This window comes from Natator depressus, chromosome 10 (assembly GCF_965152275.1).
Source record: "Natator depressus isolate rNatDep1 chromosome 10, rNatDep2.hap1, whole genome shotgun sequence".
Lineage (NCBI taxonomy): Eukaryota > Metazoa > Chordata > Testudines > Cheloniidae > Natator > Natator depressus.
In genome coordinates this window covers 81998557-82017957 of record NC_134243.1, presented here as the reverse complement: position 1 = coordinate 82017957, position 19401 = coordinate 81998557, and the positions used below count along the sequence as shown (strand labels likewise).

Genomic DNA, 19401 nt, shown 5'->3' with positions numbered 1-19401 from the left:
GCACTCCATCTCTGGAACTTCTGCATCGACCACAAGATCCACCTGGAGGCTTGTCACCTCCCTGGCATCAAAAACATGCTAGCGGATCACCTCAGCAGGGCCTTCTCCTTTCACCACGAATGGTCGCTCCACTGGGAAGTAGCCTACATGGTCTTCTAGAGGTGGGGAACTCCCCAAGTGGACCTGTTCACCACCAGGCAAAACAGAAAATGTCATCAGTTTTGTTCTCTGCAAGGTCTGGGCAAGGACTCCCTCTCCAGTGCCTTCCTCCTGCCGCGGTCGGGGAGCCTGATGTACACTTTCCCTCCGATTCCACTCATCAGCAAGGTCCTGGCAAAGATCAAGAGAGACAGGGTGCAGATTATCATGATCTCCCTGGTATGGCCTCACCAGCACTGGTTTGGCATACTCATGAACCTGTCAGCGGCCCCTCCTGGCCCCTGCCCAACCGACCGGACCTGCTGCCACAGGACCACAATCAGCTCTTACACCCCAACCTCGCATTCCTCCATCTCTCGGCATGGATACTGCATGACTGAACCTGGAGGAGCAGACCTGTTTGGAGGAGGTCCAATAGGTCCTCCTGGGAAGTAGGAAGCCCTAACTAGACTGACTTACCTGGCCAAGTGGACAAGATTTTCCCGCTGAGCATCCGAGCATGGCATCTCTCCCTTGTGCTCTTCCATACAGGCTGTCCTAGACTGCCTGTTTCATTTGAGGAACTAGGACCTGGCACACTCTTCCCTTAGAGTGCATCTCAAAGCCATCTCCACTTTTCACCTGCTTTTCACCCCCAAGGACAGACATTTGTTTTCCCATGACATGACAGTCAGATTTTTGAGAGGGCTTGATATACTCTTCCCGCAGGTACAGACTCCTGTCCCACAGTGGGATCTTAACTTGGTCCTCTCTAGGCTCACTGGCCCGCCCTTTGAGCCGCTGGGCCCCTGCTCCTTTTCCCACCTGTCATGGAAGCTCGCGTTCCTGGTGGCGGAGACATCGGTGAGACGAGTCTCTGAGATTAGAGCCTTGACCTCAGAACTGTCGTACATCGTCTTCTACAAAGACACGGTTCATCTGTGGCCCCACCCAGCCTTCCTGCCAAAGGTGGTGTCTACCTTCCTTATGAACCAGGACTTCTTCCACCTGGCGTTCTGTCCCAAACCGCACAAGACCAGCGAAGAGAGGTGTCTTCATGCACTGGATGTCCGAAGGGCCTTGGCTTTTTACTTAGAACATACCAAGCCTTTCCGTAAATCAACTCAGCTCTTCATCACTATAGCGGATAGGATGAAGTGCTTTCTGGTGTCCTTGCGAAGGATTTCCAATTGGATCATCTTCTGCATAAGGACCTGTTACGACCATCCAGATTGGATGGGATTCTGTGCGGTCCTCCCAGCTTTCTACACTGATATAAAAGGATGTCATATAATTTTTGCACATGTCGTGGTACTGCCATAAAGGGCGACACCACTTTCTAAAGCTGTCTCGAATGTCACTGTACAAAATGTTCTTGGGGATATGGTCTCCTTCCATTCTCCTGATATGACTGAGCCATTGCAACCTCCTCTTCTTGATAGTAGTTTCTAAGTGTATCTATCATGTGCGCTCCAGCACCTCTGTGTTTGGTATTTTGTCTTCCTGCTCTATTTTCTGGATCTTGCCCAGCCATCTCATGTGGAAGCTATTCAGTCTCCTAATGTGCCTAGCATATGTAGTCCATGTTTCTGAACATAAAGCAGGGATGACAGCACACAAGTCTCATAGATTTACATCTTCACCTTTGGCAATAGTTTGCTGTTATTCCATGCACGTTTCTGTAATAGCCCAAAATTCTTAGCTGCTTTTCTGATTGTTAGTTCAGTCTGATGGTCAAGATTTCTGCTGATCATAGAACCCAAGTAGCAAAAGCTGTCAACAACGCAGAGATTTACCCTCCAGAGTGATGTCAGGCATTGGTTCTTCCACCCTTTGGTACACGATCGCAGTCTTCTTGAAACTAATTGTCAACCTGAAGCTCTTGCATGACACACAAAATCTACCCAAGAGATTTTGCAGGGAAGATTCACTGTGGGCAACCAAAGCTGCATCATTCGCAAATAGGAAATCTCTCAGAACCAGCTCTTTCCCCTTGGCTTTCACTCTAATTCTTGCTATGTTGAACAAGATGAAGATAAATACCATCATTGCTGTCCTTAAATGCATGAGAGAGCAGGAATGCAAAGTAGAAGTTAAAAAACACAGTGGTTAGGACACACCCTGTTTCACCCTGTTGTTGATGTCAAAGGCACTTGATTCCTAGTCAGCAACGATGGCCCAGCGGTTAAGGTGATTAACCTAGATCTTGGGAGACCTGGGTTCAATTCTGTCCACAGACTGCCTTTGTGACAATGGGCAAGTCACTCAGTCTCTCTGACACTGTTCCCCATCCTGTGCTTTGGATGATTTTGTTAGCTATTTTTTAAAAAAGCCTCATCCACCTTCTTTTTGGGTTAGGTGGTCTGTAGTAGACCGCTATCATGACGTGTATTAAGGTTCTTCAAGTATTTGTCCCTGTGTGTTCTCCACCAGAGTGTGTGTGAGTGCCTGTGTGCACTCAGTTGGAGATTTTAGCAAACAGTGTCTGAATACACAACTGCACACCATCCATCGTCATGCTCCAGTATCAAGGTTTATAAGGAGGTGCAAACCCACTACCACTCCAATTCCATCTCCATAGTCCTTTGCTCAAGATGTATCTTAACAGTGTCCGCTGCTAGATTTACAGCTTCCTTGCTCTTGCTTAGTATTTTATTTTAATATGTTTTTTTCAATGTTAATGTTTTAGCACACATTTATGCTTTTTTGAGGGAGCGGTTCCCACATCTAATCCCTTTCCTTTGTCAGAACTTTCACTTTCAGCCGTTGCGTCTTTTCTGTCCTTTTCCTGCCTGGGTTATTCCAAAGATCCCAGGCTTTAAAACCTGCTAGACCTGCCAAAGGTCTTTTCCCCTCAGTGACAGTGATTCCATTGTCTCTGCTGTCTTGGAGAGTTCTGCGTCCTTTGGCCACGGTCTCTCTGACTGTGCCAGTGCCTTCAGCCTTGTTGAGTGAGGAGCATGGGTCAGCTTCAGAAGTGAACCATTCCAAGGGGAAGAGACCCCACTCCCTGGCGAGAAACTCCAAAAGAACAGAAAAGTCACCTTCAAGGCCAGGACTTAAGGAGAGCGTGCATCTAGGTCAGTGAGGCTCTTTATGCTGGCCCTGTGGACGTACGGCACCAGAAGGTGCCAGGGCTGACCAGATGCATACTGCTAAGGGAAAAATTTCCAGTGACTGTACTTGGGGCGTGCACATAGCTACAATGGAATGGACATGTGCAAGCACGTGAAGAAGAACTTGTCATGAACAAGTCCATGATTGGTTGAGCCCATCTGGAAAAGGTCTGAACCAATTGGTTCTTCAGGGACCACTCATGCATCTGTGAGGCATCTCTCCTGGGGCGATCTGCAACCACATTGTTTTCCCCTGCCAAATGTATTGCTACAGGGTAAATGTTGTGGCGGATGCACCAATCCTATTTCTTTATTGCCTCTGCACACAAAGAGGCAGAATGAGCAACCTTGTTTGTTTATATAATACATTGCTGATTTATTGTCCGTTACTTCCTGCACAATCTTCCCTTGCAAGTGAAGAAGGAATGATCTGTGGGCCAGGTGAGCAGCTCTTAATTCCAGTACATTGCTGTGCAGCGTTCTTTCTTGAGAAGAGCAGTGTCCTTAAACCATTAAGTTGCTCAAGTGTGCTCCCTAATCCTTTGTTGATGCATCTGAAGTCACTGTCCAGCATGGTCCTGGAGGAGTGAATTGCACACCTTTGAGCATGTTGGTCCCGTTTGACCACCAGCATAGAGAGGCTGTAATTTTCTGGGACCTGGTGAGAGACAATTGAAGACAGTCCAAATTTGGACTGTAGACAGGGATGTCCAGTGTTGCAAAGGTATCATTGTCAGAAGGGCAAATGGAGTCATGTAGATAATGGCTGCTGTAAACCCCTTTGAGATCCAGGAGGAAGTTTATCATCAATGTGGGGCAATTTCGGATCTTCAGTAGGCATTGCTCCATTTTGAGAAATCTGTCTTCTGGGAGAAGGGCTCTCCCTGCTGTTGATATGCAATATGCAACCTATAAAGGGGATCTTTTGAATAGGACAAAAGACCGATTTGGAAAGCTGAGGAAAAATTCTAGACGTGATAAGAGGTTGGTTATGGCTACAAACACTGTAGAAAGCTTTCTGTTCAAGTAAGATCAGGTCTTCAGTGGTCAAGAAATGGATGCTTCCATCAGAAGACCAAGATCCATTGCAATATGACTGTTGATGATATAGAACTTCCTATTAATCTGTGGAGTTCCCTGTTTGTTCCTTCTGAGTACTCAGGCCTTGCCTACACAGAAAATTTACACCTGTTTAGTGAAATCAGTGCAAACCCTGTGTGGACACTCTTATTTTGGTACAAGAGTGACTAATTTCAGTTTAGCTTAAATTTGTTCCTAATTGACTGAAGGGTATACAAAAATAAAGCTGATTTAAATCAAAATAAAAGTGCACAGTCTTTTGCACCAGTTTAACTAATTGGTTTAAAATAACACCTTTACTTAAACTGGTGCAACTCTATATGCAAACAAGTTTGTAAAAAAGGTAAACAGAGGACAATATCCCCCTCCTAGCCCTTTGGTAGCCTTCCTGATCCTGGTGTCCAGGATCTCATCGCTGCTCAACAGTAGTAGAAATTTCCATTTGCCAATTGTAAAATCTAGTGTCACAAGGCTGGTGGTATATGACACTTTAAAATCCTGTCTAAGAATCCGTCGTCTTAATTAAATTTTTGATTTTCTGCCATGTTCAAGATGTAGCAGCTAAGATTATGCTGGGTAATACTGGTGGTTTGCCATTTCACAGTGAGATTTCTTTTTTGTGTGTTTTCCAAAATGAAGTACAAATTCAAGTAGGTAATTTTCATGACTCCTAACCTAGTGCTATAGGTATTTCTTCAAGCCCAAACCCATATAATATAGGTTTCAGAGTAGCAGCCATGTCAGTCTGTATTCGCAAAAAGAAAAGGAGGACTTGTGGCACCTTAGAGACTAACAAATTTATTTGAGCATAAGTTTTCGTGAGCTACAGCTCACTTCATCGGACGCATTCAGTGGAAAATACAGTGGGGAGATTTATATACATAGAGAACATGAAACAATGGGTGTTACCATACACACTGTAACAAGAGAGTGATCACTTAAGGTGAGCTATTACCAGCAGGAGAGTGGGGTGGACGGCGGGGGGGACATTTTGTAGTGATAATCAAGGTGGGCCATTTCCAGCAGTTGACAAGAACGTCTGAGGAACAGTGGGGGGAGGAGGGGGGGAATAAACATAGGGAAATAGTTTTACTTTGTGTAATGACCCATCCACTCCCAGTCTCTATTCAAGCCTAAGTTAATTGTATCCAGTTTGCAAATTAATTCCAATTCAGCAGTCTCTTGTTGGAGTCTGTTTTTGAAGTCTTTTTGTTGTAATATTGCGACTTTTAGGTCTGTAATCGAGTGACCAAAGAGATTGAAGTGTTCTCCGACTGGTTTTTGAACGTTGTAATTCTTGACGTCTGATTTGTGTCCATTTATTCTTTTACGTAGAGACTGTCCAGTTTGACCAATGTACATGGCAGAGGGGCATTGCTGGCACATGATGGCATATATCACATTGGTAGATGTGCAGGTGAACGAGCCTCTGATAGTGCGGCTGATGTGATTAGGCCCTATCATGGTGTCCCCTGAATAGATATGTGGGCACAGTTGGCAGTGGGCTTTGTTGCAAGGATAGGTTCCTGGGTTAGTGGTTCTGTTGTATGGTGTGTGGTTGCTGGTGGGTATTTGCTTCGGGTTGGGGGGCTGTATGTAAGCAAGGACTGGCCTGTCTCCCAAGATCTGTGAGAGTGATGGGTCGTTCTTCAGGGTAGGTTGTAGATCCTTGATGATGCGTTGGAGAGGTTTTAGTTGGGGGCTGAAGGTGATGGCTAGTGGTGTTCTGTTATTTTCTTTGTTGGGCCTGTCCTGTAGTAGGTGACTTCTGGGTACTCTTCTGGCTCTGTCAGTCTGTTTCTTCACTTCAGCAGGTGGGTATTGTAGTTGTAAGAATGCTTGATAGAGATCTTTTAGGTGTTTGTCTCTGTCTGAGGGGTTGGAGCAAATGCGGTTGTATCGTAGAGCTTGGCTGTAGACAATGGATTGTGTGGTGTGGTCTGGATGAAAGCTGGAGGCATGTAGGTAGGAATAGCGGTCAGTAGGTTTCCTGTATAGGGTGGTGTTTATGTGACCATGACTTATTAGCACCATAGTGTCCAGGAAGTGGATCTCTTGTGTGGACTGGTCCAGCCTGAGGTTGATGGCGGATGGAAATTGTTAAAATCACGGTGGAATTCCTCAAGGGCTTCTTTTCCATGGGTCCAGATGATGAAGATGTCATCAATGTAGCGCAAGTATAGAGTAGGGGCATTAGGGGACGAGAGCTGAGGAAGCGTTGTTCTAAGTCAGCCATAAAAATGTTGGCATGCTGTGGGGCCATGCAGGTACCCATAGCAGTGCCGCTGATTTGAAGGTATACATTGTCCCCAATGTGAAATAGTTATGGGTGAGGACAAAGTCACAAAGTTCAGTCACCAGGTTTGCCGTGACATTATCGGGGATACTGTTCCTGACGGCTTGTAGTCCATCTTTGTGTGGAATGTTGGTGTAGAGGACTTCAACATCCATAGTGGCCAGGATGGCGTTTTCAGGAAGATCACCGATGGATTGTAGTTTCCTCAGGAAGTTAGTGGTGTCTCGAAGATAGCTGGGAGTGCTGGTAGCGTAGGACTTGAGGAGGGAGTCTACATAGCCAGACAATCCTGTTGTCAGGGTGCCAATGCCTGAGATGATGGGGCGTCCAGGATTTCCAGGTTTATGGATCTTGTGTAGCAGATAGAATACCGCAGGTCAGGGTTCCAGGGGTGTGTCTGTGCGGATTTGTTCTTGTGCTTTTTCAGGGAGTTTCATGAGCAAAAGGTGTAGTTTCTTTTGGTAACCCTCAGTGGGATCAGAGGGTAATGGCTTGTAGAAAGCTTATGCTCAAATAAATTTGTTAGTCTCTAAGGTTCCACAAGTACTCCTTTTCCATATAATATAGACACACATACACATTTTTACTGAGTTACTAGGTATGCTTATGTTTTTGTCAGCCTGGGGCATTTGAATTGGTGGAACTTCTTTATTGGCTTCTGATACCCGTGTATCAGATGTGTAATTCTTAATGGAAGAAGGTCATTGAGAAGGCTGACTAACTAGATGTTGACACTCATCGTCTTGTAACGTGTGGCTGCTGACTGACAGAACCTGAAGCAGATTGATCAGAGTTGCAAAATACAATTTTTAGTGAAGAAATTATTACCTGGTTCCTGTATTTTTAAAATGATTTCTGACTTCATCAAGTTTTCCAGTAAGTCAGTTAAAGATTACTTTACCATTTTACCTTTTCACTCATAGAAGAGTTGACTGATATTGCAAGTTAGTTGAAATATTTTGAATGCTCAAATATTACTATATGAGTAATTTATCATTTCTGTTCAGTGTATTCATAATGACCATTTTTCTTTAATAATCTGTACAGACTGTCTATAGCTTCAACTGTCCCTACAGTAAAGCCACTTTGAATCTTTCTGTATTATTTATTTAAATCCATCTCTTATTTCTATAGGTTTATGTGCGGTTAAGGCCGTTCTTCAGAGAATTCCTGGAACGTATGTCTCAGATTTATGAGGTAATAATACTTAGATATGTCCCTGAAATTTTTTTTATATTATATTTACTCATTTATATATGATGCTAAATAATGATGCAACATTTTCCTCCTCTAATTTATAGATCATTCTTTTTACTGCTTCTAAGAAGGTGTATGCAGACAAGTTACTGAACATACTAGATCCTAAAAAGCAACTGGTCAGGTAAACTTGATTAAAAACTCGTGTAAATATCTAATGTTAGGCTAACTGATTTCTTAATTATAATTTTATGAAAAATAAATGGATCATTACACATTAACTTCTTCGTTGTAGTGTGCCTCACTAAATTGACCTAGTGTGTATGCATGAAGCGGGAAAATGAGAGGTGGAAAGGTAATTGAATTATTGTACAAGGGATACTAGCGACATAAATCCTAGCCATTTTTGTACTCCAGTCTGACGCTTAAAGCGTATGTATCCCTTGATCCATCATAACATATTTGAGATTTACTCATTACATCCGATGAAGTGAGCTGTAGCTCACAAAAGCTTATGCTCAAATAAATTTGTTGGTCTCTAAGGTGCCACAAGTACTCCTGTTCTTTTTGCGAATACAGACTAAAATGGCTGCTACTCTGAAACCACTCATTACAAATGTAATTCTTCTAGCACCTCTTTCTCTGCTACATCATCAATATTTGACTCATTTTTAAGTGTATATCAAGAAAACAAATTGTTTTTGTCAGAAAATAATTAATTATTTGATGACTTTTTAAAATGACTTTTTATAGGACAATTCATAAAACTAATTTTAAATCTATTATCTGCAGGATCAAAATATTTGCATCTTTCATTCAAGCATGAAATGATTTGTTGATGATTCTGGTAACAGTTATTTAGCCTTATTCATTTCCTAGTCTCTTTACCTGAAGCCTGGGCTATGATGTAGGGGAGTGTCTTGTATTGCTCAAGAACAATTCCTCAAGATTTTTAAGGAAATGTTGGAGGGATTTGCATAGTGATCCTCATCTGGAAGGATGACAGACTTTTTGGATGGGAAAGCTGAAGCAGAAAAAAAGGAGAAATCCTCAGGGATCCATCCGAAATGTGATATCCTTATTAAAGGGAATAAATAATTCCCGCCTTCTCTGATTAGGGGATGCAAGATACTATGCCCAAGAGCTCATTTGTAAACTTCTCATTTGCATCATGTTAGCTCAGAAAACAGGGTGAAATCCCAGCCCCATTGAAGTATATGGAAAAACTCCCATTGACTTCAGTGAGATCAGGATTTCTCCTGTTGTTTTTAAAGTATGGGACACCAATCATAATTTACTTTAAGGCTTTAAAGATATATTATCAACTTGTTTTAATTCAAATATTTTATACTTTCTAAAACTTCAGTATTCTAGTAGCATTTCACCTAATTGATATTTTTATGTAAATATTAAGCACTCTGGGGTAGGGACTGTCTTTTTATTACCTGTATGTACAGCACAGCAGAGCCCTTGTCGATGATTGGGACACTTACATGCTATAGTCATACAAATAATAATAAAGTTTTACAGTGTATAGATTCTGCACCCAAGCTAAAGCTATATTTAGGCCTGGCAGAATTTGATGTTTATTTTTTTCATAATTTGACAGATATCTGTTTATTTTTAGGCATTTTTTTCTTTAATTTTTGTTGATTTAAGTTTTCACAGTTGCAGGAGATTATGGGAAAGTCAGATAATAGGGTTCTCAGACAGTAATTTAATGATCGCTATTAAGATTCAAAAAGTTAAAGCTTTATAACTGTTAAAACACTAACTGTCAACATCCCATGTCAAAATATATAAAATAAATACCCTCAAATCAAGCTCTAATAAGTTTTCAAGCAGCATTTTTCTTACTTTGCCTATCTACATTTTTTGATTATTAACAATGCAAATTTTTGTTGTCTGTTTGTGTGTGTGTGATGAAATCAACATTTACAGACATTTACTAATCCTGCCAACCCTAGCCATATGCTAGCCTAGCTCTAGGAATTATGTTAGGGAAGTTGTATGGCCAGTGTTGTACAGAAAGTCAGACTAAGTGATCACAATGGGCCATTCTGGCCTTGGAATCTATGAGTTTATATTTAAGGACTATAAATACAGAAGTACTTTTTATCTATTTATGGAATCTAAAATGTGTGAGTTTCAGTTAAATAGATCTTCAGTATTGGTGTGTGGAATCTGGACATATTTCTTGTACCTTTTTAAAAGGCGTTTATTCACAGATTCACTACTGTTATATTCATCATGCCAGTGTCCTCCTTAACATGCAGTAATAATATTCTTTTTGGACTCTTTTTAGGAAACCTAAACAAATGTTTTTAGATGCATTTTATCTCATTTAGTCAGCATTATAAATTTGTTTTTGATGAAAGTCTTTAAATATAATCAAATATGAATAACATAAATAGTAATTGTAAGTATTAAAGGAATCTGTCCCATCAATGTGTGGGAGGTTACATGGCTATCTCATTCTTAATGGGAGTAACCTATGTAATACTTCACAAGTCTCTGAAAAAGTCTTTTACAGCTCTAATTTTTATGACTCAGAATGCAATTTTAAACTTATTGGGACAGGATAGATATAATGGAATGGGCTGGTGCATCTGAACTAAATTCTAAGAATTTGCACTGGATCCACACTTGTGATTCATATGCCACTGAAAAGCTGACATCAAGGCTTGATTAGTTTTGACTTTAGCCTAAAGGTAAACTTCTCAGGCACTCCACACATATGACTCAGAATTTACATATCAAATTGTTTGTCACTGAGCCATCAGCTTATTTTCTTCCATAGTAACAGTGGGAGCTCCACCCCTTTGTGAAATTAAACATTTCAGATACAGCTTTTTTTAAAAAATTTCGTTTAATCAGGTTTCATAAGTTGTTGAGCAGCCTTAGAGAGATTGTCATAATAAGAAAATTTAAAGCTTAGAAAGATGCACTTAGATTGTAATATGATTTTAATGTAACCTATATTTGAAAGTCAGTTTATTCTATAGTTGATAAGGTGATGAAGCTTCAGTTGTATTTTTAATACTACTTTAAACAACCTGACTCCTTGAGCACTATCCGAACATTTCTAATTATTATACAGCCTCTCTCTGTTGAATTAAATGGGAGCTGGGTAATTGGGGGGAAAAAAGCAGTTGATGGAATGTTTTGGCCTTGAGGCTTTTCATAAGTTGTTGTAACTGAAATAGGTTAATTGCCAACACAGGTAACATTCAACAGAAAACATTCCTTCTAATATTGTCTATTTTGGCATGTACAGGGATCGGGAGGCTCTATTCTCTACTGGTTAGAGCAAAGGACTGGAAGCCAGGGTTCCACTGAGGGGCTAACCCCTGACATACTATGTGACCTTGGGAAGTCACTTGAGCTCCTTGTATGCCTCTGTCAGCTCATCTGGAAAACTGGTTAAAAAGCAGGACCTCACTGACAGCCAGATGCTGCATCTTAACTGTCATGGGCAAATGAATTACAAAAAAAAGTACAGAATTTTATTAATCCCTCTCTTTGGTTTTAAACATTATATGTTTAGAGAAACACACAAGTTCCATGTTAAGGCATGGCAATACTTGAATATAAGGTCTACCTATTTGCTAAGAATTTTGATGATGAAAGAATAGCCCAAAAGAGAGAGCCTGTTTATAAAAGGGCAGGTTCTTAAGAAGAGCTAAGCACATCAAGAAAGAAAAGTTAAGATTTTAACTTCCATAACAGTTGGCAGCATTTAATTTTCCTTTTCTCTGTGCAACGTATTTTTTAAGTTACTAAATTAATTAATTTTTCCTTTAACCCATAGGCATCGACTTTTCCGTGAGCATTGTGTTTGTGTACAAGGAAATTATATAAAAGATTTAAATATCCTTGGTAGAGATCTTTCAAAAACGATCATAATTGATAATTCACCACAAGCCTTTGCCTATCAGGTAAGCATTTTTGTGATAGTCACACTTTTTAGAATTTGTAAAAACCTTCTCTGAAAATGAAAACAAAAACTTTTAATTTAACTAGGTAAATTCAGAAAATGGTAGGTGTAAAAAAAAAAAAAAAAAGTACCTCACTCATTTGTAATAAATTCACCTCAAAATATGTAGGGTACTTTTTAAATAGGAACATTTTCGCATTTTAGGTGTTCCTTGAGCATTTCAAAAATAGTTTAATTTAAAAAAATAAAATAATGTAAGTGAAAAGAATTTCTGTGTGGCAAACGTTCTTCAGAATACTTCACCATACTCACAACATTTCCTTTGTATTTTGATTATTTTTAATTCTTTAACACTTTTACTTAACCAATTACCTCTTCTAGAAATTCAGCAAATTCCAGTCTGTTAGGACTACTCTGACTTGGGCCGTGTTCACAAAATACACCCTTTCAGATCTAGTAGAAGAAGTATGAGCAAACAAATTGCTGGTTGAGGTGAAATGTATACAACTATCAGACTCCTGTATACTAGAGGTGTTCAAGATACATTCCATGATCCAGATTTAGTCCAAATATATGCGCGCGCACTCTCTCTCTCTCTCAAATCCAGTCTCCATAATTGTATAGACATGAGGGAAATGGAGAGATTAATCTCCAGAGTCCCTCTACATTAGAGAATAGAACTAGTGTTGAAAACAGTAGTCTGCCACAGGGGGGTCTCAACCATTTTCAGTACCTGTTCAAAAGCTAGTGATACAGTTTTTGTATTGTATAAATTCTGCACTAGTTCAGGGAAATTCACGGCTCACAACCGATGTCAGCACGATTCAATTTCATATTGTAAGCTGGGCTTCTGAACCAAGATCATGATCCAGAACACACTGAAGTTAATTGAAGGAAAGGACTTTTTCTGATGTCAATGAGTACAGTACAGGTCCTGATTTTGCTCCCGAGATGTTTCCTGGATTTGGCGGGCAACAAAGATCATGTTGGTTGTCCCACGGGATGGTCTAAAACCGCACTGAGATTCCAGCAATATTTCCTAAGCAAGGGGAAATAATCGATTTAAGACGATACGGGCAAGAATTTTCCCTGCTGTAGATAGCAAGGCAATGCCTCTATAGTTTCCACACTTTGACTTATCTCCTTTCTTAATGATTGTAACAATGTTAGCGTTTCTTAAGTTGTCTGGAATCTTCTTCTAATACCAGATATGAAGAAAAAGTTTGTGGAGCTTCCTTACCAGTTCTTCACCTCCAAACTTGTAGACTTCAGCTGGTATGCCATCAGGCCCTGCTGCCTTGTTGTTCTTAGTTTGCATAATGTCTCGTGTTACTTCTTCGAGGGTGAGGGGGGTCAGCAAGAGATTCTTTTTCATGTTGTTGAGGTATAGATTCGATACTGGCATCAGGGACAGTTGACTCACTGTTCAGGAGAAACTCAAAATGCTCCTTCCATCTGGCTTTGCTGTCCTTACAATACGTTGACCCATCTTGAGCTCAGAGTGGTGTGGATCCATGGGAGCATGGACTGTAAATGGCCCTTACTGCCTGAAAAAAAAACAAAACTACTCATGTCATGTTTATCAGCATAAAGCTCAATCTCCTTGGCCTTTCTCGACACCACTTATTTCTGATGTCATGGATTTTCCTTTGGGCTTCAGCCTTGAGTTGCTTGTATGACGTTTTTTTCTGCTGGTGTGATGTCGTTTTGCCACATGCGATGAGCTTTTCTTTTCTGGTTGAGCAGGCCCTGAAGCTATAGGGCTGTAGGATTAGGTGCCACCACCTTATGTGCAGGTTCCAGTCATTCATGTCATGGAGTCAGCATAGAGGAGCATGATCTGTGATTAAGGAGAAGGGGCTGCCCAGCAGGTAATATCGAGGGAGTCCACAGCCCACTGAATCACTAATGCCTTCTTTTCAGTAACTGAGTGAGCCTTTTCTTGATGGAATAGCTTCCTGCTCAGATATAGGATCAGGTGTTTTTCCCCCCTCCAAGTTATGCAAGAGCACGGTGCCAAGGTCAACATCCGAGGTGCCTGCATGTAGTATGAATGCATGGGAAAAGTTGGGGCTGATGGGTTTCAGCCGCGGGGCCCTGCGGCCCCCCGAAAGGGCTTGAGACCTCCAGCTGAGAACTGCTGCCCTAGCGGACTGATGGTTTTATTCGTAAACAGCTGGAAAATTATTGCAACTCCCTGGAGTTCTGAATGCCTGAAGGGGTTGAGAAAGAAGTGTTCTCTTGCGAGGATGGGAATAAACGGATCTGTCAGAAATCCTTCATCAGTTTATTCGTGCTCAGGTACTTCACTGGTCCCAGCCACTCTAATAAATTGTCTACCCATAATATCAGATAGGCATCGAATTTTGAGATGGAGTTACCTTTCCTGAAATTGATGCAAAATCGAACCGTCTGGTTTGGGAACCACAACTATGGGGTTCTTCCATTCGCTTTTTGACTCCCTGATTATCCCAACCTCCTTGATCATGACTTCTCAGACTGTGTCCCACCACCTCCATGGTAAGGGCCTGGGGTTCTTCCTGACACATTAGCCCAAGGTGGTTTCTAGGTAGTGTTGGATTAACTGTGTTCTCCCTGGGCAGAAGTAAAATACAGTAGCAAAGTCATTGGTCAGTTGGAAGAGTTGCCTCCTCTTTACAGCGGTAAGTGCCTAACCTGCAAGAGTTGGTGTCGGGTTTTGGCCACTGGGTGTTTGGAGTCCTAGTTCAGGCTCCGTAGGGAAGGGAGTGAACAGCAGGTTTTCCTTGTGTCTTCTAAGGTTTAAGAAGATTCACATGGTAAATTTTGGTTTCCTTCCTTCTGCCTGTCATTTTTATATCATCATCCACTGGCCCTTCCTGTTTAATAAATTCAAATGGACCCTGCCACTGGGCATTAACTTTGACTCGGCCAAAGGAAGCAGTAAAAAGACCTGGTCACCGGGGTAAAAGACCCATCATCATGCCCCTCCATTATAATTTTGCACCTGCACTTATTCGACCTTTCTTAAATTTCCTCTGGTGAACACCCCTACGTCCCTGAGTCATTCCCATCGTTGTATGATGTACTGAATCACACTTAAAGCACCTATGTCTTGTTCCTCCCAGCCCTCTCAGAGCAAGTCCAAAATTCCCTGTGGCTGGTGGTCATAAAATAACTTGAAGGGAGAGAACCCCGTAAAGGCCTGCAGGACCTCCCTTATGGTAAAAAGGAACAGTTAGACTAGCCAGTCCTAGTGCTTAGGGTCATAACTAACAAAGCGTTTCAACATCCCCTTTGGAGTTTTATTAAATTGCTCCAATAGGCTTATTAGTGCTCAGGTGGTACACTGGCTGCGGGTGGTACACAGAGGTTTTCAGGGACTTGCGCTTCAGAAAGGCACATAACTTGTGCATCATCTGGGAGGTGAAATTAGTTCCTTTATCTGTTAGTATTTCTTGGGGAAATCCCATGCATGAAGGGCTTCAAGAGCTCTGGGGTTATAGCCGTAGTTTTCACTGAGCGAAGGGGAACAGCCTCTGGGTACCTAGTTGCTTAGTCAACAGTTACTAATATGTACTGGTGTTTGGATGCAGTTATTTTCAGGGGCCTCTCTGCCTTTTGCATGGTAATATCCTTATAAATTGTCCGTTAACAGTCAACATGGGCAGTGGGTTTCCTCAGAAATACTCAAATGGTCCAAAACGGTGAAATTAAAAATGTATTTACTCTGTATGTCAGAATTAATGCTGTTAAGTTTTGAAGGAATTTTATATGTTCTAAACAATTACCAAAATACAAATTTTGTCAGTTTTATGTCATTAATTTCAGTGAGCAGCTGTTAAACTCAACTTCACTTGTGTATGTAAACTGGGGTCAGCGTTGGTTTTACAAAAGTCTGCAGCATCTGCCTGTATTTGAACACTTTCTGAACATTTCTATGTATTTCAGTCCAGCAGAGGTTTTAGTGCTATTTAGGTCAGCACTGATGTAGAGGATCACTAGTGTTCCTTTTTAACAGTTTTGTGCAAAGGAGGGAAATTTTTTACAAGTGGATTTTAAAACAACTTCTAGAACAAAAAATATGCATTGTTAAGTTCTGTTGGCACAAAATATATTTTACATAAAACGCACTATGTCATCAGTGGTCTTTTCTGGAGATATTCAGCATAAAAATTAACATATCTGTGATTTTATTTTAGCTTTCAAATGGAATTCCTATAGAGAGCTGGTTCATGGATAAAAATGACAATGAACTCCTAAAATTAATTCCTTTTCTGGAGAAACTTGTAGAGCTGGTGAGTAATGTATTCATCTTTTTTCATATACACTCTAGGTAAAATTTCAAAATTGTCTAAGTGATTTAGGAGCCTACATCACTTGGAAACTTCTGAAAATGTTTTACTTAGGAACTTTCCAAAACTGTCTTGTCTGGACAATAATCCAAAATATGTATAGGGAGTACTTATTTTGTTACTAAAAAGCAGAATGTATTGGATTGAGTACATGGCTAGAAGATTAGTTCCAGCTCTGACACTACCTATGGGACCTTCAGTTAAGTGATTTGCCTACCTGCACATCTGTTTCCTCACTTGTAAAACTGAGATTCTACTTATCTCACTGGGTTTTTGTGAATGTTAATTAGTTAATGTTGTAAAGCTCTTTGAAAATATAAATCACTGTAAATGGTGTTGTATTATTATGTATACTAACATAATTTAAAAACATAACTCTTAAAATCTGACATGTAGATACTTCTGTTATTTTAAAAACTGTAATTTTATTTTTTTCTGCAGAATGAAGATGTCCGACCTCACATCAGAGACAGATTTCGCTTGCATGACTTGCTACCCCCAGATTAAAAACCAAGCCTTTTATCAAATTACTGAAGGGGGAGAAAATGCAGGACCCTTTTGGACTAAAACAAAAACATTGCCATTACTGTTGAAATTTTGCATTTTTGTACCCCGTCTTGCTTTTCTTATCTTTGGTGCCCAACAGTAATCAAGGGTTACAGAAAGAGACTTTCTATATCTCAGATTGAATACATACAGTACAATACAGTAGGTAGGCGAGAACAGAAAAGTCTTTAGAACTAGTGCAACTCCAATGAAATTTTTTTATGTACAGGACATCTGCAGTTTATAAAGAATTCTGTTTCTGCCACCAGCAGTTTGACCTGTAGAAACACAGGATTTTATGATATAACAGAGATTGAAAATGGACTCTTATTTTCTCTCTGTTCGGTGCTCTAAGTGGGTTTGTAGCCACTTTTCTGTTACTTTAAGATTCTCATTTCAACAGGAATGGCCAGTAAAAGTTGTTTTATTTTTCCTGTTAAGGTTTATAACCTTTTTACATTTTTGACCTGTATTAGCTTAGAATTTCATTATGCATTCCTTTTAGTTGAGGCGCTTCATAGTTTTTCTGGAAATAGCCAAATTTTATTAGTTTTTTATTATACAATTGAATGGCCGTTTTCCTGCTTTGTCTGCCTGCATACTGTATATTTGTTTAAAAATATTCTCTAGTTTTAGTCCATGTAAGTTTCATTTAGAAATACCTGCATTTATATTTTGTTTCTGTAATATTCTACTGTAGTTGAAATCTTTTCAAAAATCAAGAGACTGGCTAGATAAGAATATAAGAATTACTAATATTCAGAATATTTAAACCATTGTGATGGCATGTACTCTGGACAGACAATATCTTGCAGTGGCACGCTCAATTGATGGACAAGGAATACCTCAGATTATACTGTGCATACAAATCTTTAAGGAGAATTATTTGGTCACCTGTTGGGTTTGATGCAAATCAATTACTGCTGCCTTCGGATTCCTCCAAGAATGAAGTATTCTGCACAGTGGCTCAGTATTTTAAGATGTTTTGCATGGGCTGGTGGTACCTCCTGTTATGCTGTTTGTTTCAATCAGTTTTAAACTTTGTGTAACAGTGAAGGTACCTAATAGTAACTATGCATAATCCTGTGATACAGTACACTCCCATGCCACCAATGCAGTTAATATGCTATCATAGTGGTTTTCTATGCTATATGGAAATAGTCTTCAAGCCTTGGTTCTCTAATGCAGCTACCACAAGAGGTTGATATTTTTATAATGGTGTGTACTCTCCTTTTCAGGAGGCTTTTTATGGAAGGTATAATTTGTAAAAGTTAGGATGCTTTGCCTCTCGACTGCATTAACATGCCACAGGCTTGGACTGTTTTTGTGTAAAGGATGTCACAGAACGGCACTTTTTCTAAAGAGAAGTTTGATATTTTGTATGCTTGTTAAGAAAGTACAGTATTGGAAATTAAAGGTGGACAACTGATAATTGAGAAGTATGTCAATTAATTTTTTATGTATATTACCTGTTTACTTGTACAATTTTATTGTACAAATTACATGCAGCTTCATTTTCAAATGAGTCCTTAAAATAAGGAAAATCTTTTTAGGAAAACATTTAATTTTGTATTTTTGATTTTAAAAGGCATGAGTTATGTCAACTTTTTCCAGTGTATTAATGAAGATTTTAACTTTTCATCAGGTTGAGTGTTTTCTTACTATATTATCTGTTGTGTATGTAGCTAGCACATTGTGTCAATGAACTGTTAAAAAAAATTAGCATGTAGAGCAAGCCTGTTTTGTGGAAAATCCGTATTCATTAAAAAAAAAAGTCATCATGGCAGATTTTCTGCAAAAAAAAAAGTGAAAAGCATTTGCAATTCAGAATACTGTTTTTGTTTTTTTTTTTAAAATTTTTTTTGTATTTAAAGAAAGGTATTTTGCTTGCAGGAAAGAAATACTACAGATTCATTTTAATGAGAATCTTTTAAATGTATTTATCTTTAGGGCATCTGGGCATCTTTACGCTGTTTGTCTTATGTCTTTATTGAAATAAAATGTACATAACATTACCTTTATATATGCTTTTGCGCAGACGTGTGAACCCCAGAACTACCCCCACCCCTGCTGCTTTTATGCTAATATAATGGATACCCTTACAGATTTGAAAATGGTCAGTTTGTGTTTGAGTTGCTGCAAGATTCTCCCACAATTTTTAAATTATTATTATTTTTTAATCTCCCTCTCAAACGCAAATCTAAGACTTTTTAAAGTTAATTTAACAATGAACTCCTCTTCAGAATGGAACTTCTTCCAAATTACCATAAATAATATGCTATACCTTATTAGGATTTTTTTTATTCATTGCTAAATAAATCTAGCATAATGGAACTACCTTGAATAAGTTAATCATGGACATTCTCTGTGACTCAATAAAATGGTACAAGGTTTCCACCAATTAGAATCATTTTCCTAAGCATTTGCGTTCTAATTTACGCCATTTTGAGTAAAACTGTTACAAAATTGGTCTTTTTGGTTAAGCCAAAGTACACATTTCATTTTATACATGTATCTGTGTCATGATTTCAGATCACTGAGGAAAATTAGAATGTGAGATATTGCAGTCTGGTTTCTAGGAAATGTAGGGAAAATTGGTGATTTGGTACTACCTAGATGCACAACAAAAATAATCTGTATAGACTGCTCCATAATACATATTAAATACTTGAATGTTAACATGCTGCAAATCTGATTTTTATAATTATAATCCTGCTTTGCTGAGAGAATGTCTTTTTAAAAAAATTAAGCTTATAA

At 39.6% G+C, this 19401-nt stretch overlaps 1 protein-coding gene across 1 annotated transcript in view; it reads left to right on the top strand.

Moving 5' to 3' along the window:
• The window catches only part of CTDSPL2 (CTD small phosphatase like 2), a 74458-nt gene extending 55696 nt beyond the window's left edge, over positions 1–18762 (top strand). Inside the window, exons 9-13 of the mRNA XM_074966663.1 lie at positions 7765–7827; positions 7932–8011; positions 11639–11765; positions 15946–16041; positions 16540–18762. Coding sequence (XP_074822764.1) covers positions 7765–7827; positions 7932–8011; positions 11639–11765; positions 15946–16041; positions 16540–16605 — 432 coding nt within the window. The 3' untranslated portion in view covers positions 16606–18762. The remainder of the gene's footprint in view (positions 1–7764; positions 7828–7931; positions 8012–11638; positions 11766–15945; positions 16042–16539) is intronic.
• The last annotated feature ends 639 nt before the right edge of the window (positions 18763–19401 follow it).